The sequence below is a fragment of the Sturnira hondurensis genome, unplaced genomic scaffold, assembly GCF_014824575.4.
Source record: "Sturnira hondurensis isolate 20B ecotype Veracruz unplaced genomic scaffold, ASM1482457v3 Scaffold0013943, whole genome shotgun sequence".
Taxonomy (NCBI): Eukaryota; Metazoa; Chordata; class Mammalia; order Chiroptera; family Phyllostomidae; genus Sturnira; species Sturnira hondurensis.
Genome location: NW_028086574.1, coordinates 179,807 through 204,446, shown reverse-complemented (window position 1 = coordinate 204,446; position 24,640 = coordinate 179,807). Strand labels below are relative to the sequence as shown.

General features: G+C 46.0%; 2 protein-coding genes across 8 annotated transcripts; one reads left to right on the top strand and one right to left on the bottom strand.

Annotated features, from left to right (window-relative positions):
• Window positions 1–242: 242 nt before the first annotated feature.
• Window positions 243–7,596, bottom strand: ZNF772 (zinc finger protein 772). 6 transcript variants are annotated; one of them, XM_037062315.1, is made up of 5 exons: window positions 6,841–7,392; window positions 4,777–4,897; window positions 4,172–4,288; window positions 2,969–3,561; window positions 243–2,632 (listed from the first exon to the last, which is right to left on the bottom strand). In XM_037062315.1, exons 1-5 carry the CDS (start codon window positions 6,871–6,873, stop codon window positions 2,456–2,458), a joined length of 1,041 nt encoding a protein of 346 aa, XP_036918210.1. In that variant the 5' UTR covers window positions 6,874–7,392; the 3' UTR covers window positions 243–2,455. The 6 variants fall into 6 exon arrangements, with proteins under 6 accessions (XP_036918210.1, XP_036918209.1, XP_036918207.1 ...); XM_037062314.1 differs by having other exon boundaries at window positions 243–2,635; window positions 2,804–3,561; window positions 6,841–7,385; XM_037062312.1 differs by lacking the exon at window positions 6,841–7,392 and adding an exon at window positions 7,417–7,596 and having other exon boundaries at window positions 243–3,561.
• Window positions 7,597–11,420: 3,824 nt separating this feature from the next.
• Window positions 11,421–24,375, top strand: LOC118998258 (zinc finger protein 773-like). 2 transcript variants are annotated; one of them, XM_037062308.1, is made up of 4 exons: window positions 11,421–11,671; window positions 13,834–13,960; window positions 16,595–16,693; window positions 24,258–24,375. In XM_037062308.1, exons 1-4 carry the CDS (start codon window positions 11,582–11,584, stop codon window positions 24,314–24,316), a joined length of 375 nt encoding a protein of 124 aa, XP_036918203.1. In that variant the 5' UTR covers window positions 11,421–11,581; the 3' UTR covers window positions 24,317–24,375. The 2 variants fall into 2 exon arrangements, with proteins under 2 accessions (XP_036918203.1, XP_036918202.1); XM_037062307.1 differs by lacking the exon at window positions 24,258–24,375 and adding an exon at window positions 19,341–21,285.
• Window positions 24,376–24,640: the final 265 nt, after the last annotated feature.

The following is a 24,640-nucleotide window of genomic DNA, read 5'->3' as shown; positions in this document are numbered from 1 at the left end:
GTCTAGTCTTCATGTATGTGGTCACAAAATTTAAGTAAAAAATAATTTTTAATAGAAAAAAGCTTATAGAACAAGGATATAAAGAAAACATTTTTATACAGCTACACAATGTGTTTGTGCTTAAAGCTGTTATTACAAGAATTGAAAAACTTTTGAAATTAGGTTTAAGAAGTAAAAAGGAATTGGGGAATCGGGGGGGGGGCAGCGAGAAGAGGAGGAATCTCCCTCCAGGAAAAAGTTAGCGAATGTTATTATTGAAGAAATCAAAGTATGTAAAAATAAATTTAGTGTAGCCTAACTATACAGTGTATCACGTCTATAGTCATGTATGGTAATGTCCTGGGCCTTCACATCACTCACTACTCACTCACCCAGACCAACTTCATGTCCTGCAAACTCCATTCATGGTAAGTGCTCCATGCAGTGCATTTTTTTTTACTGTACCTTTTCTATGTTTAGATACATGAATATTTACCATTGTTCAAACTGCCTATAGTACTTTAGCAAAGTAGACTGTTTGTGTAAGTGCCTCCATTATGTTTACATAATGATGAAATTGAGGTGAAGTGCATGGCTGTAAAATCCAACAATACATAAAAATAATACATTATGACCAAGTGGGACCTGCTTCACAAATGAAAGGTTAGTTTACCTCTTGAAACTTAATGTAATTAATCACTTAAGACTAAAAAGGTAAAGAAAAATAAAAAATAAGTATAATTATGGTCATCAGTGTCCAAGAAATGCCCCCCCCACCCAAATCCTACCTCCTATATTTTCACCATTGTGGAGCCTCATGCTACCTTGTAGCAGAATTAGTCTGTGTCAGCCAGAGATCACGTAATAAATGATGGCACATCACTTTCAAGTTAAGGTTATAATACATACTGTGGTTTCATTATTGTATGAGTCTTCCTGGATTGCTTGCTTTGGAATTTTCTCTCTCAGATGGAACACTGTCAGCAAATTTGTGGATAAAAAGGAATGAACTACTGACACACAATAACATTGATAAATCACCACATAATCATGCAGAGTCAAAGAAGTCAGATATATAAGTAAATATTAAATTAGTCCATATACATCATATATAAAATTCTAGGAAACATAAATCTAGTGACAGAAGAGGAATGGTTACCTGGGAATGAGTCAGGAGAGGGATTATAACAGGAATCAGGAAACTTGGTTTCACAAGTATATATTGGACCTTATCAAATGGTACATTAAAAATAGGTAGTTTATTGTAGAAAAAGTTTGATTTCTCTTGATAGTGACCACAGGCACAGGAGTCACATGAATATGGGAGCCCTGAGAGTTTCTGTAAGCCCTCATACCAGTGCCATAGTAGAGGGACTGTTTGTGGATACACCTTTAGAAGTTATATTCCTAGGTTTGCTGCAGTCCCCAATTCCATATTAATCAGTGTCTCTGTACCGATTGTGATTCCTGCCTATTCTTTCAGGGGATAGGGACATTTGCCTACTAAATATTAGATTTCAGGGCTGATGGCAAGCCTGAGGGGGTTAGGTTCTTCTCAAGAGGGCAAGAAAATATGAAACATCCCTTGGGAACACGGGACCCAGTGCATGGTGTTCCCAGACCCACCAGCAGTTGCCACAACAAATGCCCACCATTCAAAGTCTCAGAGGCACACAGGACAAAAGGTTAGGACACATAGAACTGGTGTCCTTCCCTAAGAGGCCTTGGGCAGCAGTGTGAGTTAGGTGGAAATTAGAATGAGCTGTTGTGTCTGCTGTTGAGCTCACAACACTGAGCATTTCCTAAAGCTTCCCATCCCTTCACGTTGGCTGAACCTGCTTCTGTCCTCCACCCAGCCCACAGAGTAAACTGAACCCCCAAGATTAAAGGTGGTTTTAAAATTAAGAAATTTGCTGAAACATCAGAATACTGGGGTAGGCATTTTCCAAGTTAGGGAACTTATCGAGGATGGACAAATCCTCCATGACTACCATGTGACCCCAATAAAGTCCACAAAAACTGGAAACCTGCTCTGCAAGTGGCCAGCAAACAAAACTTGCATCCTCCTAACTGAAACTGGGCCGTGTCCATGTTTAAACAAGTTGGGGCAGGGTAGGGGTCAGGAAGGACTAGGATCAATGGGCTCAGGATACTGAGGATTCCCTGTAGGAAAAGGAGCATCACAGGTGTGCCTAACAGAGCTTGTTGGGGTGATATTTGCACAATGTTGAACCCTGCCACTGAATAGAGGGATGGCTTCTTTCAGAGACACTGGGAGTGATGGAATTCTGGCAGGAGTCCTGGGCAGGTGACAAAGTGCAATATTGCTCTGGAAAGCTTCCCATGGAAGAGGCCCTCAGAAGAATGTCCCTGGAATGAGTGTTCAGATGGATGGGGTTCAAATTCCAGTTGATGGCTACTCTCAAAGTCACAGAGCTTCTTCTCACTGGTGAACAAGATGACTTATCCCACTATCCTATGGCCTTTCTCCAGTGTGAACTTTCCAGTGTCGGATGAGGGAAGCCCTTTGCCTGAAGGCTTTCCCACATTCACTGCACTTATATGGCCTTTCTCCAGTGTGAATCCTATGGTGCTGAACAAGCACATGTTTGTGGCTAAAGGCTTTCCCACACTCACTGCACTCATAGGGCTTTTCACCATTGTGGACCCTCTGGTGTGCAATAAGGTCAGAACTTTGGCTAAAGAATTTCCCACAGGATACACACTCATAAGGCCTTGTGCCAGTGTGAATGCTCCAGTGTTTAATGAGTCTGTATTTGTGACCAAAGTACTTCCCGCATTCGCTGCACTCGTAAGGTCTTTCTCCAGTGTGGATGCTCTCATGCTGAACAAGTGTAGATTTGTGGCTGTAGGCTTTCCCACACTCGCTACATTTGTAAGGCCTTGCTCCAGTGTGAACTCTCTGATGTACAATGAGGTTGGAGCTGTGATTAAACACTTTCCCACATATGCCACACTCGTAGGGCATTTCTCCAGTGTGGATTCGCTGGTGCTGAGCAAGTATGGGTTTGCGGCTGAAGGTTTTCCCACACTCGCTGCACTCATATGGCCTCTCTCCAGTGTGGACTCTTTGGTGCTGGACAAGAGAGTCTTTGCGGTTGAAAGTTTTCCCACATTCACTGCACTCATAATGTCTTTGTCCAGTGTGTGGCTTCCACTCACTGCAAGGGGCATGGTGCTGGAAAATGCCTGAGTTACTTGAGAAGTCTTTACAACCCTCCACAGTCATAAAGGGCATTTCCAATGGCTGGACAGGGCAGCTGTTCACAAGAAATTCCTGGCCCTCATCTCTGTTGAAGAGTTTCTCTCCACCATGCTGTTTCTGGTGGTTAAGGTCTACACTGAAGTAAAATTGTTTCCCACCTGGTTTCTGCCCAGGGTGTGTTTCTTGGTGCTCCGCCAAGGGCAAAATGTCTTTCAAGACTGGACCACATGTCTCATAGGGAAAGGCTTCTTTCTGAGTAGAAGAGCCTGCCTTGGGAGTCCTGGCCTGTGATGCTCCTTCTGTAGAGACCCTCTGCTTAAACGTTATCTTCTTATCCTCCATTTTACGCCAAGAACCTGAAAGCAGACAAATGCTAAACAGGTTGGAGGGGGCAGTCTTGTTACAAACATGGGTCTAACAGAACTAAGACCAAAGCCATAAGACAGGAGTCCAAGCTCAAGTTGAGAGAAGGGTTGCTACACAGATGGCATCTAAAAGTCATGGAAGGGAAGGTGCTCTGACTGGTGGAGGACACAAATGCAGGGTACAGCCCAGGAAAGCCAGGGTCTCCAATGAATTCATCCAGATTTCAATGAGGCCTTGGCTGCTGTGGACAAGTGAGAGTTGTGTGGAAGGCTGTGTCCCCTTAAAAGATATAATCAAATGGCTGGTATTTAAAGACGATTTGGGGCTTGTGCACATCTGACACACTAAGTACAGGCCAAAGTGGAGAGCACTGTAGAGGGAGCAGTGAAGAGGAACAGGAGAGATGTAGAGGCAGAGGTTGGGGACAGGCAGAGGCCAAAAGCAAGTATATAAGGGCAGAGCACAAAAAGCAAGTATATAAATGGGAAAGAGATGAAATGTGGCCAATGGCCTTGGCTTTAAAACAACTGTGGGCACAAAGAGGTTAGGCAATGACTAAGACCCAGCCTTGACATGACACCTTTGCTTGCTCCCACTCACCAAGGTCACGCTCACCCTGAGCCTCTCTGGTCATGGCTGTAGTCATGTGTGCCCAGTCTGATAGCCAGGATTCATTGCACAGTGGAGCCACCCCACAGGGCATGGAAGGTACGTATCCTAAGGAAAAAACAGGACAGGTAAGTGGGCAGCACTGGTCTGGGTGGCCCAACTTTCAACAAAGAAATGATATTATAAAAATAACCTCAGGAATAATCCAGTAGTCCTAGTGACTGACCACCCTGGTCCCTGCAATGCCTGCCATAGGCAGGCCATCAGAAATGCCAGCTATAGGAAGGGGGCAGATCCTGGGGCATCGGGGTGCCATGGGCCTGGACAGAGGCACCTAGTCAAGGCAAGGACAAGATGGGTATGACCCACTGGGTGACTATAAGATCCCTCACTCCTGGGCCAGCCGCACAAGCCTTTAAAGCAACAGGCATGTGGATTGCTCTGGACTCAGAGGTGGCATCCACAACACCTACTCCACAGCACTGGGGAGGGGAGGCAGTGCCCATGGCTCTGGTACAGGAAAAGGCCAGGATCACCCTGGAAAACGGGAAGGGCAGAGCCCACGCCAGGACCCTGGGTGGGTGTGAGGGCCTTACCCAGTGAGGCTGTGAGTGCCAAGTTCTCCAGCATCACATCGCGGTACAGGAGCCTCTGAGCCTCATCAAGGAGCCCCCACTCCTCCTGGGAGAAGTGCATGAACACATCCTCGAAGGTTACCTGCCCATCATCATGAGGAGAACCAAGTACGTGAGTGGCCTATCTCCTGAAGACACCCATGTGTGCTGCTACATTCCTTCTTAACTCCTCACCTCAGAAAAAATATCAGACTGAGTGCCACAGGATCCCTGTGCCGTCTCATGGTCCCTATGGTCATCACTGTGTCTACCCACAGCAAGGAGGGCAGAAAGGCACCATCTAAGTTCTGGGCCTGATATGCAGGCCCCCATCCCCTGCCACAACACCCACCATGGTAGTCAATTCTCCTGAGGTTGCTAAGATCATGCTCACCTGTCTGCCTTATACCTGATACCAGGGCCCAGGGGCCATCAGTTACACTCCCTTCCACCTGCAACATCACTCTTTTGGATCACTCTCTGTCTCCCAAGTCTGGTCCCCACCTTCCAGTCACTAGCCCTTCTGGCTCACTGACTGCACTACCATTGTGATGTGCAGACTTTCCCTTCTAAACCTCCTCCTATGCGATCATCTACCTTTAGAACATTCCACCCTAAAGTCCACAGAACTCCTGTCCTGAATCCAGCTCATCAACACCTCCATGCAGTGTTCTCTGGAATATCTTAGCCCCTTCACATGGTCACAAATAAACTTCTGATATTCACGTTGAGTTACTTCTGAGATGGGTACTAACTTGCCCATCTCAGCTGCTGGAGCATCTACCCTTCCGGCTGATAAGGCCTAAACCCTGGGGATTCTCTCTCTCACACATACACACATCAGAATAACTGATCCACTGTGACCAGGTGGCTCAGTTGGTTGGAGCGTCATGCTGTGCACCAAAGGGTTTTTTGTTTGATCCCCCGGTCAGGGCATGTACGGAGGAAACGAATAGATGTTTCTCCCTCATATTAATGTTTCTTTCTCCTTCTTCCTAACAATCAATGAGCATATCCTCAGGTGGGGATTTTAAAAAAGTATCTGATCCAATCACTTATACCATCTACACAGCCACTCCTCTGGCCCATCCATTCTTAGCACTCACCTAGAATATTAAAGCAGCCTCCTCCCTGGTCTGCACTGTAACTTCCCGAACCCTCACCCTACACAGTCTGTTTGCCACGTGGTATCCACAGGGAGCCTGTTAAAACCTGGATCAGATCAACTACCTCCTGTACCACCCTCAGAACAGAGGCTTAACTCCTGCCCACCTGCTCTTGATTCCTATTGGACATGATGGAGACATGTAGTTGTTTTTTGTTTTGTTGTTGTTTTTAATATTTTTATTTATCTTTAGAGGGGAAGGGAAGGAGAGAGGGAGAGAAATATCAATGTGTGGTTGCCTCTCATGTGTCGTGTGTGTGTCCCCCACCCCGCCCCCCGGAACTGGCCTGCAACCTAGGCATGTGCCCTGACTGGGAATCAAACTGCGATCCTCTGGTTCGCAGGCCCGCGCTCAGTCCACTGAGCCACACCAGCCAGGGCTGTTTTTTGTTTTTTTAATTAAAAATATTTTTAATCCTCACCCAAGAATATGTTTTATTAGTAGTATTTTTATTTTTATTTTAGTCAGAAACAGGAAGGGAGAGGAAGGAACACTGATGTGAGAAACTGGTTGCCTCCCATACAAGTGCCAATTGGGACTGAACTTGGAACCTTTTGGTGCATGGAACAATGCTCCAACTGACTGAGCCACACAGCAAGGGTTGACAATTGTAGTTTCTTGAAAACTCCAATCTGTCTCACTTCCAAGTACTTGCACGTGCCTGGTACAACCTTCCAAACCTTATTCCAATAGTTACAAGAAATGGGGACTCTTCCATATAACCTCAAACCTGGATTCAGAACCCTGGGCTTGGGCTTTCTCCAGGATCTTCAGACTCAAGAGCTGGGACAGTACAAGTTAAGTGTTCTATGATATCATAATCCTGGATACTATGTGGGTGGGAGTGGAATCTATGAGAGCACCCACATCCTCCCCTCACCTGTATAGGGTCCACAATTACTTCTGAGATCATGAGAACCCGTGATAAGAGACTATGAAAAACGAGCAACCATGAAGGAGTCTCAAAGGCTAATTCCTGCCCTGCCACTAACACCCAGGGGTTACTGTCAACTCTCTGTGCTCAGTCTCAGGCCTACCCAACTGCTATGACCTCAGCCTAGGCCTCCACCTTGCTGTGCCTCACTGTCCTTATCTCCCCAACCCCCACCCCAAGTCTGTTCTCCGCTGAGCAGCTGATGGTATATTTATAAAATCCTCAGATCGCGTTCCTCTGTTCAGAAACTTCCACGGCTCTCATCGCCCTCAGAATGAAGGCAAAACTGCTCAAGCGGACGTTCCAGACAAAGCTCCTCCTCACATTCTCTGATCCTATCACCCAGAGCCCCCAATGCTCTGGCTGCGTCGCACCTCCAGAATTTCCACGTCCCATCATAGTGGCTGTCAAAACTGGGACCCCACCACGAGCGGCCCACCCGCCACCCTGGTCCTGACTGGACAGCCCACATTCGAGACTTTAGAATAAAAGGAGGGGCGGACCTGGGGGCGTAACACCTACCTGCGCCATCCGAACCTATGGAGGGGAGAAGGCGGGGGAGGAGAGAGGATAACTGGCGGGAGACAAGTGCGAGGAACCAGGCTTCCGCAGCCAGGGGATACTTGAGGTGCCACAGCCGAGCCTCAAGCTCGCCTTTGTTAGGGAAGAATCGCCGCCTCTAGTGTCACTAGGGTCTGAGAGAGTCCTGGAGCCTGAGTCCACTAGGGTGGACTAATCCAAAACCAAAAAAAAAAAAAACATATCCGCCCAAGAAGGAAACAGGAAATCCCGCCCCAACATCTTCCTCACGAACAGAAACCTCCCTTCACTGGGCCTTCATTGGCCGAAGGTCACAGAGGATTCTGGGTAATGTAGTTCTCAGCACCAACCACAAAGAGCTCCAGCTGCACCGCCTCCAGGACAAAGGGCGAATCACAGAGTTGGAGGCATCTTAGAAGGGAACACCTGGGATGCCCTACCTGATGCAGCTCAGTGGATTGAGCACGGGCCTCAGAACCAAAAGGTCCCAACCAAGAGATTGTGGTTCGATTCCCAGTCAGGGCAGGTGCTTGGGTTGCAGGCCAATTCCCAGCAGGGGCCAGTTCCCAGCAACCATACTTTGATATTTCTCTCCCTCTCTCCTTCCCTTTCTTTCTATAGATAAATAAATGAAATAAAAATTTAAAAAGTGGGGACTAGCTCTGTAACATCCCAGAAATGGTTACAAGCATATTATTTTAATTTTTAAAACTTATTTACTTATTTTTAGACAGAGGGGAAGGGAGGAAGAGAGAGAGAGAAACCTCAGTGTATGGTTGCCTCTCACACATGTCCCCCACTGGGGGCCTGGACTGCAGGCTGGGTCCACACTAGGGGGCGTGCTAGAGAAACACACTGATGCTTCTTTCCCTCCTTCCCCTCTCTCAAAACATAAAGAGCCCTGGCTGGTGTAGTTCAGTGGATTGAGTGCGAGCCTGTGAACCAGATGATCACAGTTTGATTCCCAGTCAGGACACATGCCTGGGTTGCAGGCCAATTCCCAGCAGGGGAAGCACGAGAGGCAACCATACACTGATATTTCTCTCCTTCTCTCCTNTTATTTTTAGACAGAGGGGAAGGGAGGAAGAGAGAGAGAGAAACCTCAGTGTAGGGTTGCCTCTCACACATGTCCCCCACTGGGGGCCTGGACTGCAGGCTGGGTCCACACTAGGGGGCGTGCTAGAGAAACACACTGATGTTTCTTTCCCTCCTTCCCCTCTCTCAAAACATAAATAAATAGCCCTGGCTGGTGTAGTTCAGTGGATTGAGTGCGAGCCTGTGAACCAGATGATCACAGTTTGATTCCCAGTCAGGACACATGCCTGGGTTGCAGGCCAATTCCCGGCAGGGGAAGCACGAGAGGCAACCATACACTGATATTTCTCTCCTTCTCTCCTTCCCTTCCTCTCTAAAGATAAATAAAATCTTAAAAAAAAAAACCCATAGCTCTTAAATTCTATGGTCTGGTCTTGATCTCATTGGTTTATAAAGAAATTTCCTTTAAAAAACATAAATAAAAATACTTTAAAAACATTTATTAATGTTTAGAGGGAAGGGAAGGGAGAGGGAAAGACAAACGTCGATTGGTTGCCTGGAGACCTGACCTACAACCCTGATATGTGTCCTGACCTGGGAGGGACCCTGCAATCTTTCAGCTCAGAGGCAGGTGCTCAGTCCACTAGCCACACCAGACAAGGCACAAAATATTTGTTTCTCCATATACAGAGATGTATGTAATTCCCTTTAGTTATCTTAGAAATATCTGACAAGAAGGATACTTTACAATACTAAATGTATTTGGCAATTAAGAGGGCAAGAACAATTTTTGTGCAGAAGAAATAACTACCAAACTACATTGCTATACACAGTAAAAATATCTTAAGAAATTGTGACATAAGAGTACTTGAGGTAAAAAATGATGAATGTACTGGTCCAAAAATGCACAGAAATAAAATTCAAAACATATTCAATTCCAAAGAAGGCTGAACCCAGGTCAAAGGCCTACAATGAGAGAAGGTATGAGGATTGAGAGATGGGTGCATCTTTTGACTAGAATAACTGCTCATTGGCTGTGAAGACATGAATATATCTCCTTATGGAATTAAAATGATGAAATTCCTATGCATAACATCTGAGCATATACATTGAGAGGCAGCTAATTTTTTTTAACATGCAAAAGCCCTTATATTTCCAGGTAAGTGACATGAGAACAGGGATGTATCTTGTCTTTTCATTGTCTCAGAAACATTAGCTTCAGTGCTATTCTCTAAATATGTGTTTTGTGGGCACCAACCAAGAAATCAAAACAGGAGAAGCCCTGTTGGCCAACAGATACAGGGAGGATTAAGGGGAGTAACTGTCATTGCCTGAGATTTGCCCCATCATCCCGACATCCACATGTGCTTTCACTTCTGGTTTCAACTCCTCCAACTCTACTCCCTTGGGCCAGTCTACCCAAAACACATTCCTGGACTACCCAACTCTGCCCTGCCTCCAACACCAGTTCTCGCTCTACCTCACCTCATTATTCACACATCAGGAAGGTGATTTCAAGACAAATTAGGTTCTACCTGGCATATTCAGGCGGGTCAGAAGGACACCGATGACCAGAGGGGCAAAGGCCTCGGTCCTCCTGTTACCAGCCCCTCAAACGTTGGCCTCAGGGTTAGTAAAATGCTCCCTAATGTCAGTTCCCATCATTCATGCATGACTGTCTCATTGTATGTATGGCGACACAATCCAGGAGAGGCAAAGCAGTTTCCTGAAGTCCTGAACAGCTAACACGAGGCAGACTGGGACCTGGAGCACATGTTCCCTGCTCTAGTGCACTCCTGCAGGTGAGGGCAGGCCTCTTTCTTTTTTGAGGAATTGTGGATGCAAAAGGGGCCCTATACAAAACCCGACAAGCTTAGAGGAGGCCTGCATAATGGGCCTCACAAACACAGAGACCAAAAGTAAGCACACAGGATGCTCTAAAATGGAAACTTCCTAACTAAAAGTGAGTCTTGGCAGATAGTCACATCCTAGGCCCACAGCTTCCTTGACAAAGTTCAATCTTTAACTTAAGTGAGTTTGCCTGTTGTCTTTTGTATCTAAGAGAACATACATTTGAAATGTCAGGATAATCTTCTCTTTAGACTCCTCAAGGCAGACACCCTCATTGTTATCTGGTTGCCCAAATACCATCTTTATGTGCTGTAAATATTAAGTATTAACTATGTTCTATCTCACAAATGCAAAAAAAGTATGTCTCTACTTTTTATCTAATCCCAGTGATTCCCTTCTTTGCTTTCTCCCACCGTACTTATCTATCACCAATGAATTTCATGTAGCCCTGCTTACAGGTCCTCCTTCTACTCTAATGCATAAAATAAGCAGCAACACTGCCATTTTCTGAAGCATTTTTTTCAGTCCAAAGAAATGTTGCTTCCCAGCAATTGTCAGTTTGGCTCAAATAAACTCATAAATATTGTCTGCAGTTGTGGAGGTCTCTCACCTGAACTGAGTAAAGCAAACACTAACTGGCTTACAGGAATGGAGATGTAGGTTTCATCCAGGAGCAACAGTTGTTGAGCTTTTTCTCACACATCAGGTATTGATTGCTTCATCAGCCTGGTGTTTCACATTGGGCGCCTCCCTTGGCAGGGGAATTTAGAAATGGGTAACTGCTTCAGACATAGGAAACTGCTTTATTGAGCCTCTGGAGATGGTCTTTAAATCATTCAAGAAAAAAAAAACCTGGACTCCCAGCTCCACAGGGAAATCTGAAATCCAGGCCTATCAATAAGGATAGTCTGGACGACAAATGGCTGAGTTTTGGACCCTGATTTCTCCTCCACTGCGATCTCAGCAGCTCTACTTCCTCTGCGTTTCACGCTGTGAGAACTACATTGCCCAGAAGGCACTGCTCACCACCACATTGCTGGTGCTCAACCAATGAAAACAGTCGTTTCTGTAAGTGCAGAAGCTCTGGGCGGGACTTCCGGCGTGGGCTCAGGGGAGTTGACTTTTGGGGGTCTCTGGGACCGGTTTGTTCCCTCAGTCCGGCTGGCTGGTTTGGGGCTCACTAAATAAGAAGGGGCGGCGCGAGAGGACCGGGACTCGGTGACGCCGCCCGGGTGACCCCGATTCTGGGTCAGGGGAGGGGATGTCTGGGGCCCGACCTGGTCCTCTGCTCCCCGCCCCACTCCGCCCACCGAATCCGATGGCCGCTGCCGAGCTGAGGTTCCAGGCTCAGGTGAGGGCATGTCCCCCGGGCCCTCACTCTCACCCCACCCCCAAAGCCCCAACTGAGCATCCCCTGCTTAAGGAAGTCAATACAATGGACTAATAGTTGTGGTGCGAATTGGACCATACTGGTGGCAATAGAGGGGCGAGCAATTATTAGATCTGGGGTGGATTTTCAAAACTGGACAGGCTTTCTTGCTCTATCAGACGTGGCTGTGAAGAAAGAAGGGAATGAAGCACCATCCCCCGCCCCTTTTGTTGGGTTTGCGTTTTTGTCTGTTTCCTGAATATCTGGAAATATTGTAGATGGGGAAGTCAGCACAGCCAGCAGTGTTCGGAGAAAAGATTAGGAGTTGGACTTCGACATGGTGACCCTGCGTTGTGCCAGAGTGCAGGTGTCCTATGAGTAGCAGTTTGCTCACTTACATCTGTGTATCTGAGGAGGGATCTGTTCCTGGACCATCTTTATGCCCCGGGGAGATCATACTTAGGAGGGAGAATCATTCTTCTTCCTCTTCTTCTTCTTTTTAGGCTTTATATATTTTTAGAGAGAGGGAACAGGACGGAGAGAAACATCGATCAATTGGTTGCCTCCTGAATGTCCCCAACTGGGGACCTGGCCCACAACCCAAGCATGTGCCTGGACTGGGAATCGAACCGTGATCGTCTGGTTCACAGGCCCGCGCTCAATCCACTGAGCTACACCAGCCAGGGCCAAGCTGACTTTCTGATGTGGGTGGGAGAGAAAAGAGGGAGAGTCGGGGGTAGCTCCGAGATGTTGGGCCTTAGTAGCTAGAAATAGAGAAATACTACCATGTCAACATTGGTTGTAATAATAATTTTTTCTTTTAAATTAAAACAAAATTATTGATTTGGTGGGGAGAGAAAGAAAGGAGAGGGGCGAGAGAAACATTGATGAGTTGTTCCACTTATGTATGTATTTATTGGTTACTCCTTGTATGTACCTTGACCAGGGATTAAACCCACAACATTGTCATATTAGGACAACGCTCTAACCAACTGAGCTGCCCACCAGATGTAAGAACAATTTTCAGTGGGAATATTAGGAGTCAGTCAATATTTGGTCATATTGAACTGAGGTGTTCTAGAGACCCTTGAGTGGGTTTGTCGAGTGGGCACCTGGAAACACAAGCCTAGAGTTCAGGTGAAGGGTTCAGACTGGAGACACCTACACCGATGGTGTGGACCAGGATGGAGCTGTGGGTCAGATTTGGTAGCAGGCATCTCTAGTCCTGGTAGCAGTGCTGTTAGGTAATGAATGAGGGGAGTGTGGGACCGAGGACTGGGTCTCTTGCTGGACACCTGGATAGGGTGGTGGGCTTCACAAAGACACATGAGAGAGAACAGGGGCCATGGGGGTCACAGGAGTGAGGAGGGTCTAGCTGGTGGTGGCCAGGGTTTCCATGGGGAGTGGACATGAAATGGATGTGGAGATAAGGCAGTGAGATGACAGTAAAGTGGGTGGCTTACAGGTTCTGTAATTAGTCCAAGATCCAATGGGACCCTCTGGGAGAATCGTAGGCATGATGTGCAAGACATGTGGGCCTCAGCTTCCTGTAAGCACCAGAGAAGCTGAAATTGTTGAGGGACACCTTTGCAACAGAGACATGAAGAGGGCCGAGGCTGTCTGAAATCTGCATGCGATTCTGGGTGGCTGAGGATAAAGCAAAGATAAGGGTCAGGTAGGGGGGCCTTCAAAGCAGGCCTGGGGGTTGTCGCTGGTCGTCAGGGCCATCACCATAGTGGCTGGGGACATGAAGGGAAGTGTGGTACAGAATGATATACAGTGTTGGAGGGACTATAAACTGATGACCTTGGGCCCTTGTCCTGTGGGCTGATGGGAGAACAGTGACCTGAATTTAATTATTTGGGAAACACTGTCTGGGGGCTCTCGGGTGAAATGTCTGGCTGGAGAAGGGTGAGGCCCTATAGGCCTAGAGCTCACATGACATCTGTCTGCCCAGCTGCCTGGTGTTGCTGAGGGATGAGCAGTAATTAGTGAGACTGTGGGGAGGAAGTGGGCATCACTGGTGCTGAGGCCTCGTCTCTCCTCTGAAACAGGGAGTCTGGGAGGAGGGTGGATGTTAGGGTAGATGCCTAGAGTCCTGGGAAAGAAGGCTGCAGGAAACTCAACTGTCCCCATCCTTGCAGGCCCGTGTGACCTTTGAAGATGTGGCTGTCTACTTCTCCTGGGAGGAGTGGGGGCTCCTAGATGAAGCTCAGAGACGTCTGTATCGCAGTGTAATGCTGGAGAACTTCTCACTTATGGCCTCTCTGGGTAAGCACTCTGGGCTGGGTTTGCTCTTCCCTTTTACCCTAGGGGCAGGGTTGCCCTTCCCAAAGCCATTCCATGGGTACTGCTTCCTTCCCCATCCTGGACTGGGTGTTGTGAGTGTCTATCCCAAGCCTGGGTTGTGCACTGGTCCTTTGGTTCCCAAGCTGCCCCAAAGCCTTGTGGGAAAGGGTTGGCAATGAGTATTTTTTTTTAGATACGCACCCGAGGCCATGCTTACTGATTTTAAAGAGAGGAGAACGGCCAAGATGAGGTGTAGGTAGACACACTGTACCTCCTCGCACAACCAAAATTAAGGACAACAAAAATGTAGAAACAAAAAAAACACAATCAGATCTAACAGAAAATTGTACTGTGTGGAAGTCCGACAACCATTCATCCAGACCAACAGAGAGGGGTTGCGGCAGGGAAAAGCAGTGGTTGGTGGTCCCGGGTGCGCAGGCAGTGGCTGGCAGACCCTGGGCGCGGGGTGGCAATGGGCAGACCCAGTGAAGCACCCAAGGCTGCTGGCTGACAGCGGACACACATTTGCATGCAGATAAACCAAGCGAAAATGGGGAGCAAAACAGACCACACAACCCAGGGCCCCAGTGCCGAGAAGCACCGATTGAAAGCACTGATTGAAAACACTTGTGGGGGTTGAGGTTCTGGGAGAGACTCCCAGGCTCACAGGAGAGTTCGTTGGAGAGACCCACAGGGTCCTAGAACATACACAAACCCACCCACCCGGGAACCAGCACCAGAAGGGCCCAATTTGCTTGTGGGAAGCAGTGGAAGGGACTGAAATAGAGAGCTGAGCAAGCACCATTGTTCTCTCTCTGACCCCCCCCCCCCACATACAGCATCACAACTTAGTGATGTGGGTTGCCCCGCCCTGGTGAACACCTGAGGCTCCACTCCTTATATGTAACAGGTGTGAACAGACAAAAAGAATGGCTCAAACAGAAGAACAGATCAAAGCCCCAGAGCCAATACATCTAATTGACAAAGAGATAGCTAGCCTATCAGATGCACAGTTCAAAGCCCTGGTGATCAGGATGCTCACAGAACTGGTTGATTATAGTCACAATTAGATGAAAAACTGAAGGCTACACTAAGTGAAATGAAGCAAAATGCACAGGGAACCAATAGTGACGGGAAGGAAACTGGGACTCAAATCAATGGAGTGGACCAGAAGGAAGAAAGAAACAACCAAACAGAAAAGAATGAAGAAACAAGAATTCAAAAAAATTGAGGAGAGGCTTAGGAACCTCCAGGACATCTTTAAACGCTCCAACATCCGAATTATAGGGGTACCAGAAGGGGAAGTGAAAGAGCAAGTGGAAAACTTATTTGAACAAATAATAAAGGAGAACTTCCTCAGTCTGGCAAAGGAAATAGAATTCCAGGAAATCAAGGAAGCTCAGAGAGTCCCAAAGAAGTTGGACCCAAGAAGGAATACACCAAGGCACATCATAATTACATTACCCAAGATTAAAATGAAGGAGAGAATTCTAGAAGCAGCAAGAGATAAGGAGACAGTCACCTACAAAGGATTGCCCATCAGACTGTCAGCTGATTTCTCAGAAGAGACCTTACAGGCAAGAAGGGGCTGCAAAGAAGTATTCCAAGTCATGAAATCCAAAGACCTACAGCCAAGATTGCTCTATCCAGCAAAGCTTTCATTTAGAATGGAAGGACAGATAAAGTGCTTCTCAGATAAGATCAAATTCAAGGAGTTCATCATCACCAAGCCCTTATTATATGAAATGCTAAAGGGACTTATCTAAGAAAAGGAAAAAAATACAAACAGTAAAAAGACAGCAAACTCACAGTTATTAACAACCACACCTAAAACAAAAGCAAACTAAGCAAACAACTAGAACAGAAACAGAGCCACAGAAATGGAGATCACATGGAGGGTTAGCAACAGGAGAATGGGAGGAGAGAAGGGGGGAAAAGGTACAGAGAATAAGTAGCACAGGCGGTAAGTAGAAAATAGGGGGAGGGCAAGAATAGTATGGGAAATGCAGAAGCTAAAGAACTTACGATCCATGGACATGAATTAAAGAGGGGGAATGTGGGTGGGAGGGGATGTGCAGGGTGGAGGGGAATGAATGCGGGAATGGGACAACTGTAACAGCATAATCAATAAAATGTATTTTTAAAAAATAAAGGAGAAGGGAGGGAGATAAGGAGAGGAAATACCAATGTGAGAGGGAAATACCAGTTGCCTCTCGTATGTGCCCTGACCAGGGACTAAACTACCACGTAGGCATGTGACCTGACCAGGAATCAAACCCATGCCCTTTTGTTATATGAGACAATGCTCCTACCAGCTGAGTCACACTGTCCAGGTCTGGAGATGAGAAGTCTTGCAGTCAGCCTAATGGATCACATTCTTGGCCTCTTGGTGACACTGAAGGTCCATGGCAGTTCTGTCCCTAGATTCCACCCCCTTCCTCTGGTTGATATGGGATATGCCTGTGGCAGGAATTGAGGCACCAACATAGCCACCATTTGAATGGGTTTTTCATGCAAGACCCTCCTCCAGGGTTCTTTCTGTAGTATTTAGTTTTCTTTCCTGTGGTCTGTCATGGGGTGGGTTGCTTTGATCCACCTGTTTTGTCTCTCCCTTAGGACTTGCATCTTCCAGGACCCATGAAATTACCCAGTTGAAGCAGTGGGGAGAGCCCTTTTTGCCTGCCCACAGAGTCATGACTGCTGCCATGCCAGGAGGTACTTAGAGGGAGAAACAGGAGAGGTGTGAGCTCAGGGAGGGGTTCAGATAGTGCCAGAATCTCTGCAGTGGGCCCTGATGTTTTGGTGCCAAGGCGAGGGATCCTGCCGGATTTGCATCTTTTCTTTCCCAGTGGCCCATTTGTCATGTCTACTCTGATTTCTGACCCAGGGCTATCCCCCACCTCTCTCTCCTGTCTCTCACCTGGTCCTCTCCAATGCTCACTTCTCCAACAGAAGCCTGTTCTATATTCTGAGATGGTCAGATCAGTGTGGCCACAGGAGGATACACAGAGTAGTTTGTTGTGCTCAACAGGTCCAGAGAGATAGTCACTGCATGCCAAGGGGGTGGCGGGCATATGGGAGGGCGTGCCCACAGGGTGGACCCAGCCAAGCATGGGGTGGGGAGGAGACAGTGAGCAAAGGCATTAGGGGTTGGGGAATACATGAGAAAGGTGTGAGGGGATGTGATTGGAACAATAGAATGTCTCTAGGTCAGTCATGGGAGGGCCAGAAAGGGGACTTGTGTCAGAAGCCCACCTTATCAGTTGGGTCACCTGGTCTCCAGGTATGCTGTCAGCCTGTTTGTGAGGGGACGTTGAGGCAGCAGAAGTTTTTAAATTATACAATACGATTGACCCTGTGGTGTCTCGACATCACAAACAGCACTAATAGGGATGAATAACACTTGCCAGTTGGGTTGTGGAGAATTAAAGGTGACTGGATAGCATGGTCTAGCCACCGAAGGAAAGCTTTGATAAAGGTGACAACTAAGGGGAGTCCCAATAGGCATATGATGAGGGGGTGAAATGGAGGCAGCAGCCAGCCACTGTCCTTAGAGGGGAAAAGCCACCTCTAAGTGGGGTCAGGTACCTGTGGGTTTACGGGAATTTGCTGGAAGGTGTTGGTTGTTATGAAAGATATTTTTTTACCTTGTAGCCTAATCCTAGTAGCTTTGCTTGTACCTGTTGAGAGTTATTAATGTACACACAGCAAGAGGCACCCTAAGTGGCACAGATTCCCCCTTTCCAGGCTAGTAAACAGTTGTGAGCCCATCTGTTGTCCATGACTATTTGGGCTTAGAGACTCATGGGTTTGTCGCAGAGGGACAATATTTTGTGCAACCTTTGAACGTTACCTGAGAGGACCACCAAAAGGTGCTGGTTGGCAGTCACGGTATGATCTTGATGAAGGCTGCTGTAAGGGTGCCAGTGGTGGCGTCTCCTGCAGCTGTGGCAAGTCCTATTAAGATGACAATAGCCCTGGCCCGGTAGCCCAGTTGGTTGGAGCCTTGTCCTGATGTGCTAAGGATTTGGGCTTGATCCACAGTCAGGGAACAAGCAAGAATCATCCAATGAGTGCATCTATAAGTGGAATAACAAATTGATGTTTCACTTTTTCTCTCCCTAAAGTAAATAACTGTAAAAAATAAATAACTCACAGACAGCTCAGAAAATGTATGTTGGGTTCTTTAAAAGATAAAGGCAAACTACAGCTGTGACTGATTGGTAATAGGTGCAGAGTAAAATATACTGGCCAGGTACAGCATGTCAAAATAACTGCTGGGCACACTTTGGAGAGAGTCATTTAATTCCATTATGTGAGGTCCTGGAGCCTTGATGGGGACTTGAGCTTGGAGGTTTCAGTACTCAATAGTTAAGTGCCATTGTTGGTAGAAGACTTTAAGATTGGCCAAATTGGACTACTGAAGGAGAAATAGTGAGAATAACTGTTCCTTCTTTTAGATCTTGAAAAACCAGCAGGAGACCTGCAGTACCTGGTTTCAGGCAATATTGTGGTGTTAGTAACATTCATTGGTGGGGACTGCTCCATAGGTCCTTGCTTTGTGATTTTGACGAGCAGGACCAAGACATTACGCTTGTTCCAGCATTGTAGGATGCATTCAGCAGCATCTCTGTCTATGGTGGGAAAGCTCTACGCATTAGGAGTTCCCATGACGGGCAGCTGTTTTAATAAAGATTGTTGCAATATCCCTGTAGTGTAAAAGGGGTACCTCCTTGAAACTTGAATGGGTTGCCTACAATAATGGTAACTTTGGCTCCAGTATCCAGTAAAGCTAGGCAATGTTAGAGAGAGAGAGGGAGAGAGAGACATCGATTTGTTGTTCCATTCATTTATGCATTTTTTGGTTGGCTCTTACATGTGCCCTGACTGGGCATCAGGCTCAAAACCCTGATGCATTGGGATGACGCTCCAACCAAGCCACCTGACCAGGGATTGTGGGGGCATTTGAATGGCACTTGGTCCAAGTCAGGGGAGGGCATCCTTATAGTTCTTGAACACCAGCTATTCAGTTGCTTCAGTTTTTCTGATTCTGAACACACCCTTCTGCACTGTGTTCCTCTGTAACTAGCACAAAGGCCCCGCTGAAAACCGTTTGCATAGGAGTGCTTTGAAGCTGCACCCATTCATGTATCCTTGCTGCTCACAAGGTGCGCCCCACAGATCTGGGAGCTTGCCAGGTCCAGCACTACACAGTAAGCCCTTCTTCATTCTGATCTCTGGCCCTTCATTCTACCACCAGTCCCAGGAACGCATGGCCGGATGTGTCAGATGCACATCTGTGAGGGTGCTGCTGGTCTCACTGAAGTCTATATCCACTTCATCAGCCTTTCTCTGCTTTCAGGTCATTGGCATGGAGCAGAGGTTGAGCAGAGTGTTAACGTAAGAGGAGTGCTCAGCACAGACCCTCACCAACACCAGAAGCTGCACTGTATAGAGAAACCCTTAAGAGAAGAGGGGGGGCGGAATGAGAAGGACGTGCTGACTAGGTCTGGTCTTAACCATCAGGTGACTCACAGTACAGGGGAGCCGCACAGGAACATCGAAAGTTGCCCTAACAAAAGGCATTATAAGTGCAGTGAATGTGGGAAAGCCTTTGGTCAGAAATACTTACTTGTTCAGCACCAGAGACTACACACAGGAGAAAAGCCTTACGAATGCAATGAATGTGGAAAACTATTTAGCCACAAATCCAACCTTTTTATACACCAAATAGTTCACACTGGTGAAAGGCCTTATAGCTGCATTGAATGTGGGAAATCCTTTAGCCGCAATGCCGACCTCATTCAACACCGGAGAGTCCACACTGGAGAAAAGCCTTTTACATGCAGAGAATGTGGGAAAACCTTCAGGCATAATTCCACACTTGTTCAGCATCACAGAATCCACACTGGAGTAAGGCCTTATGAGTGCAGCGAATGTGGGAAATTCTTCAGCTTCAACTCAAGCCTCATGAAGCATCAGAGAGTTCACACTGGAGAAAGACCTTATAAGTGCACTGAATGTGGGAAATTCTATAGCCACAAGTCAAGCCTTATTAATCATTGGAGAATTCACACTGGAGAAAGGCCTTATGAGTGTAGGGAATGTGGGAAATTTTTCAGCCAAAGCTCTAGCCTCATGCAACACCGCAGAGTTCACACTGGAGAAAAGCCTTTTAAATGCAATGAATGTGGAAGATTCTTTAGCGAGAATTCCAGCCTTGTTAAACACCACAGGGTTCACACTGGAGCAAGACCTTATGAGTGCAGGGAATGTGGGAAATTTTTTCGCCACAGCTCCAGCCTAGTTAAACATCGAAGGATTCACACTGGAGAAATGCCTTATGAATGCAGTGAATGTGCAAAATCATTTAGCCAGCATTTCAACCTGATTCAACACCAGAAAGTTCACAGAGGAAAGAATTCTTGAATGCAACTAATGTGGTAAAACCTCTAACTAAAAGTTTACTCTGATCCAGTCGTAGGAACTTTACAAACCAGATGGGCCTTAGGAATACAGTGAACATGAAGAGAGGCTTCAGCCACAGACTTAGTTAGCCTTGTTCAACACCAGGAAGTTCAGAGTGGAGACAGGCCTTAGGAGTCCAGGGAACATGCTGCCCCTGGTCAACCTGACCTAACACAGAGAGAAGTCCTGAGAGTAGCCTTTATCACTAAGCCAGCAGTTGAACATCATCCAGTTTTGCATCCTGAGGGCAGGATGAGAAAATTGCTGACATCCTGACCCTCTGAGAAGATAACCCTTCTGCCTAGGAGTTCTAGAGAAGGGGAGCCCTGAGTTCTAGGCTGTATCAGTCTGGAGTGGACTTCTCATCTCTCTAAGTTTGGAAGGGGCAAGAGGAAGTGGACTTGGTCAAGATATGACTGCTTGCTATTCTTATTGAATATTAGATTTTCTTGAATGTTTCTTCAATTGCTGTACACCCTTAGGACTATTTCCACAGTTTTATTAAGCAGGTGGGAAGCAGGTCCACAAAACTTACACTGCCAAACTGGAAGTTGATCCACATTTAACTTTTTAAGAACTCACCAAATTGTGTTCTAAATGGTCATGCTTTTTGACATTTCCTCCTGGAGTATATTATATTTCAAGTTTCTTCACATTCTGCTGACCTTTATTTATAAGACAGAGGCTATTTAGCCATTCTAATAGGTATGTAGTAGTATTTCATTGTTTTAATTTGCATTTTCCTAATGACTCAATGTTAAGCATTTCCCCTGGGTTTATTTGCCATCCATTTATCTTCTGTTCATATATCTTTTGCCTGCGATTAAAATACTTGTTTCCAATTTCTTTTTTTTTTAAAGATTTTATTTATTTATCTTAGAGGGGAAGGGAAGGAGAGAGAGAAATATCAATATATGGTTGCCTCTCATGCATCCCCCGCTGGGAACCGGGAACTGGCCTGCAACCCAGGCATGTGCCCTGACTGGGAATCGAACCGCGATCGTGTGGTTCGCAGGCCCGCGCTCAATCCACTGAGCTACACCAGCCAGGGCTCCAATTTCTTAATATATTCTGGAATAAAGTTCTTCATTTGATATGTGCTTTACCAACATTCTCTCACAGTGTTTGGCTTTGCTTTCCATTTCTTTCCCTCTCTCTCTTTTTTTAAATTAGATTTTATTTAGTTTTAGAGAGAGTGGAAAGGAGGGAGAGAAACATCAATGTGTGGTTGCCTGATGCATACCCCATACTGGGGACCTGGCCCGCAACCCAGGCATGTGCTCTGACTGGGAATTGAACCGGTGACCCTTTGGTTTGCAGGCCAGAGCTCAGTCCACTGAGCCACATCAGCCAGGGCATATGTGAGAGTTTCAAAAGTATTTCTGGCCCTGTGTGAGTAGTTAAGTTGGTTAGAGCGCTATAGCCAAGGTTGTTGGTTCAGTCCCTGGTCAGGGCAACCAATTAATGCATAAATAAGTGGAACTACAAATTGATGTCTCTCTCTAATCAATCAAAAAATTTTTTTAAAGACTAATGACAATTAGCCCTGGCTGGTGTGGCTCAGCAGATTGAGCATGGGCCTGTGAAGCAAAGGGTTGCCAGCTCAGTTCCCAGTCAGGGCACATGCCTGGGTTGCAGGCCAGGTCCCCAGTAGGGAACACATGAGAGGCAACCACACACTGATGTTTCTCTCCCACTCTTTCTCCTTCCCTTCCCCTCTAAAAGGAAATAAAATATTTTTTTATAAGAAGACTAATGACAATTAAATGTATGCTGTTGTAGATTAGGTTGTGGACCAGGAAAAACACCCAGGGATGATATTAGGATGAATGATAGCCTTTGAATGTGGATTTTGCATTAAACAATACTATTTTACCCATATTGAGTTACCTGATCATGCTAACACTGATAATTCTGAATGCTGTATGCTCTTAGAGAACACACGCTGAAGGATTTACTTGTATGGAAACAAAAATATTTCTGACGTCAACTCACTGTGCAAAAACACGTGTGGCAAGAATGAAGGATAAAGCAAAAGGTGCAAAACATTTGTTTAATCTGGATTAATTTTTTAAATATTTTTATTTTTATTTATTTTTAGAGAGAGGGGATGGGGGGAAGAAAAGAGGAAGAGAAACATGGATGTGAGAGAGAAGTATCAATTTGTTGCATCTTGTACATGCCCTGACCTAGGACTGAACCTGCGACCCAGGCATATGCCCCGACTGGGAGTTGAACCAGTGGTGTTTAGCTATGCTGGACAGTGCCCAACCAACTGAGCCACACCAGTCAGCGCTGAAGAGCAGTTCATTGGTTCATCTGTGTTCTTTTGGAACTGAACCAGCCGAACTCTGGTCACATTCTCCATATCCATGTGTCCCTTATCGCTCTGTGAAGAATCACCATTTAAATAGGGAGAAGTGGGAGGAGGTGTGACCCTCAGTGCTTCATCACTGTAAACTTCATGTGCCACTACGCTGTGAGTCTGAAGTAAGGCCATGAAATGAGGTTATGTTAAAATATGCTTTAGTTCCTTTGCATCATTATTCTCAGGGCAACATGAAGTTTCTTCTAATACCTCTTTGGCTCTCTGTACTGCATCACTTGGAGGATTCCTGATTGTGGTGAGGACTTTGTGTTAATTTTGTCATATAGTGGTCTGGCTGAATGGTTCATTGTTGTCGAACTTCCGTACAGTTCAATTTTCTGTGTTTTGGTTGCATTTTTGTTACTAAAACTTTGTCGTCTTTAAACTTGGTTGTGCGAGGAGGCACAGTGTTTCCACCTACGCCTCCATCTTGGCCAGAAGTGATCTGGATTAATTTTATACCAGAATATTTTGTACTTTCAGCTTTCCTGTAAGTTTGAGACCATCTGAAACATTTTAAATACAGAAATCAATGTTTCCCCACTTCACAGAAAATATCTGTGATGTTACAATTCAGAAGATGTATATGATAGCTATAACTTCATGTTTGGCTTTTTTTAAAAGCGTAGAATGGATTGTCTTTAACATCTTAAAAAGAATCTACAAAAAAATTCTACTACATACTCGACATAATGTTATTAAATACTTCCCCTAAGATCAAGGACAAAAGAAACATTGGTATCTCTTCTTGTCCCTCATTACTGCACAGGGACTACTTAGGGTTGAATGGCAGGAAAAATATAAAAACATGTATGCATTAGAAAGGAAAACATAAACTCTTCTGACCTCTTTAAAAATATGTTAGAACAGTAGTATTCTGGCCCTGGCTGGTGTAGCTCAGTGGATTGAGTGTGGGCCTGCGAACCAGACGATCGCGGTTCGATTCCCAGTCAGAGCACATGCTTGGGTTGCAGGCCAGTTTCCAGCAGGGGTCAGTTCCCTGCAGGGGATGCACCAGAAGCAACCATACATTGATGTTTCCTTCCTCTATCCTTCCCTTCCCCTCTAAAGATAAATAAATAAAATATTAAAAAAAAAGAACAGTAGTATTCTTATCATTCTGATATGAGCACACTGTGATGTCATTTGCCTGTCCCACAATGTTTTTCTTGACCCATTGTGGTCTGTTGTCTTTTCCATAGAACTCATCACTTTTTAACACAGTATGTAGCTTAATAACTTAGGAACATTGCTGATTGACTCTTTCCCTCAGCTAGAATTTTAGGTTCTGTGAAGGGAAAATCATTGTAACATTTTATGCGTGTGCATCTTATATAGCTAGAAATATGCCAGGACACTGAATAAATGTCACCTTAACTTTCTTAGCCATTTGTGCCACCCTGTTATTCATCCTAACTGTACTGCTTCACTACTCCCCTTCAGGTGCAGCACTCTGTGTGCTCTCAAGAAATGATCCCTGGCCGTGTAGCTCAGTTGGTTAGAGTGTTGTCCTGATGTGCCAAGGCTGCAGGTTCTATCCTTCCTCAAGGCACATGTAAGAATCAACCAACAAATGCATAAGCAAGTGAAATAACAAATTGATGTGCCCCCCCTTGCTCTCTCCCTTCCTCTCTTCCTAAAGTTAAAAAAAAAATTATGAATGGAAATCATAGCCTGAATGATGTGGCTCAGTGGGTTGGGCATCCATCATCCTTCAAACCAAAAGGTCACTGGTTTGATTCCCAGTTGGGGCACATGCCTGGGTTGTAGGCTAGGTCCCCAGTTGTGGGCATGCGAAAGGCAATTGATCAGTGTTTCTTTCACAC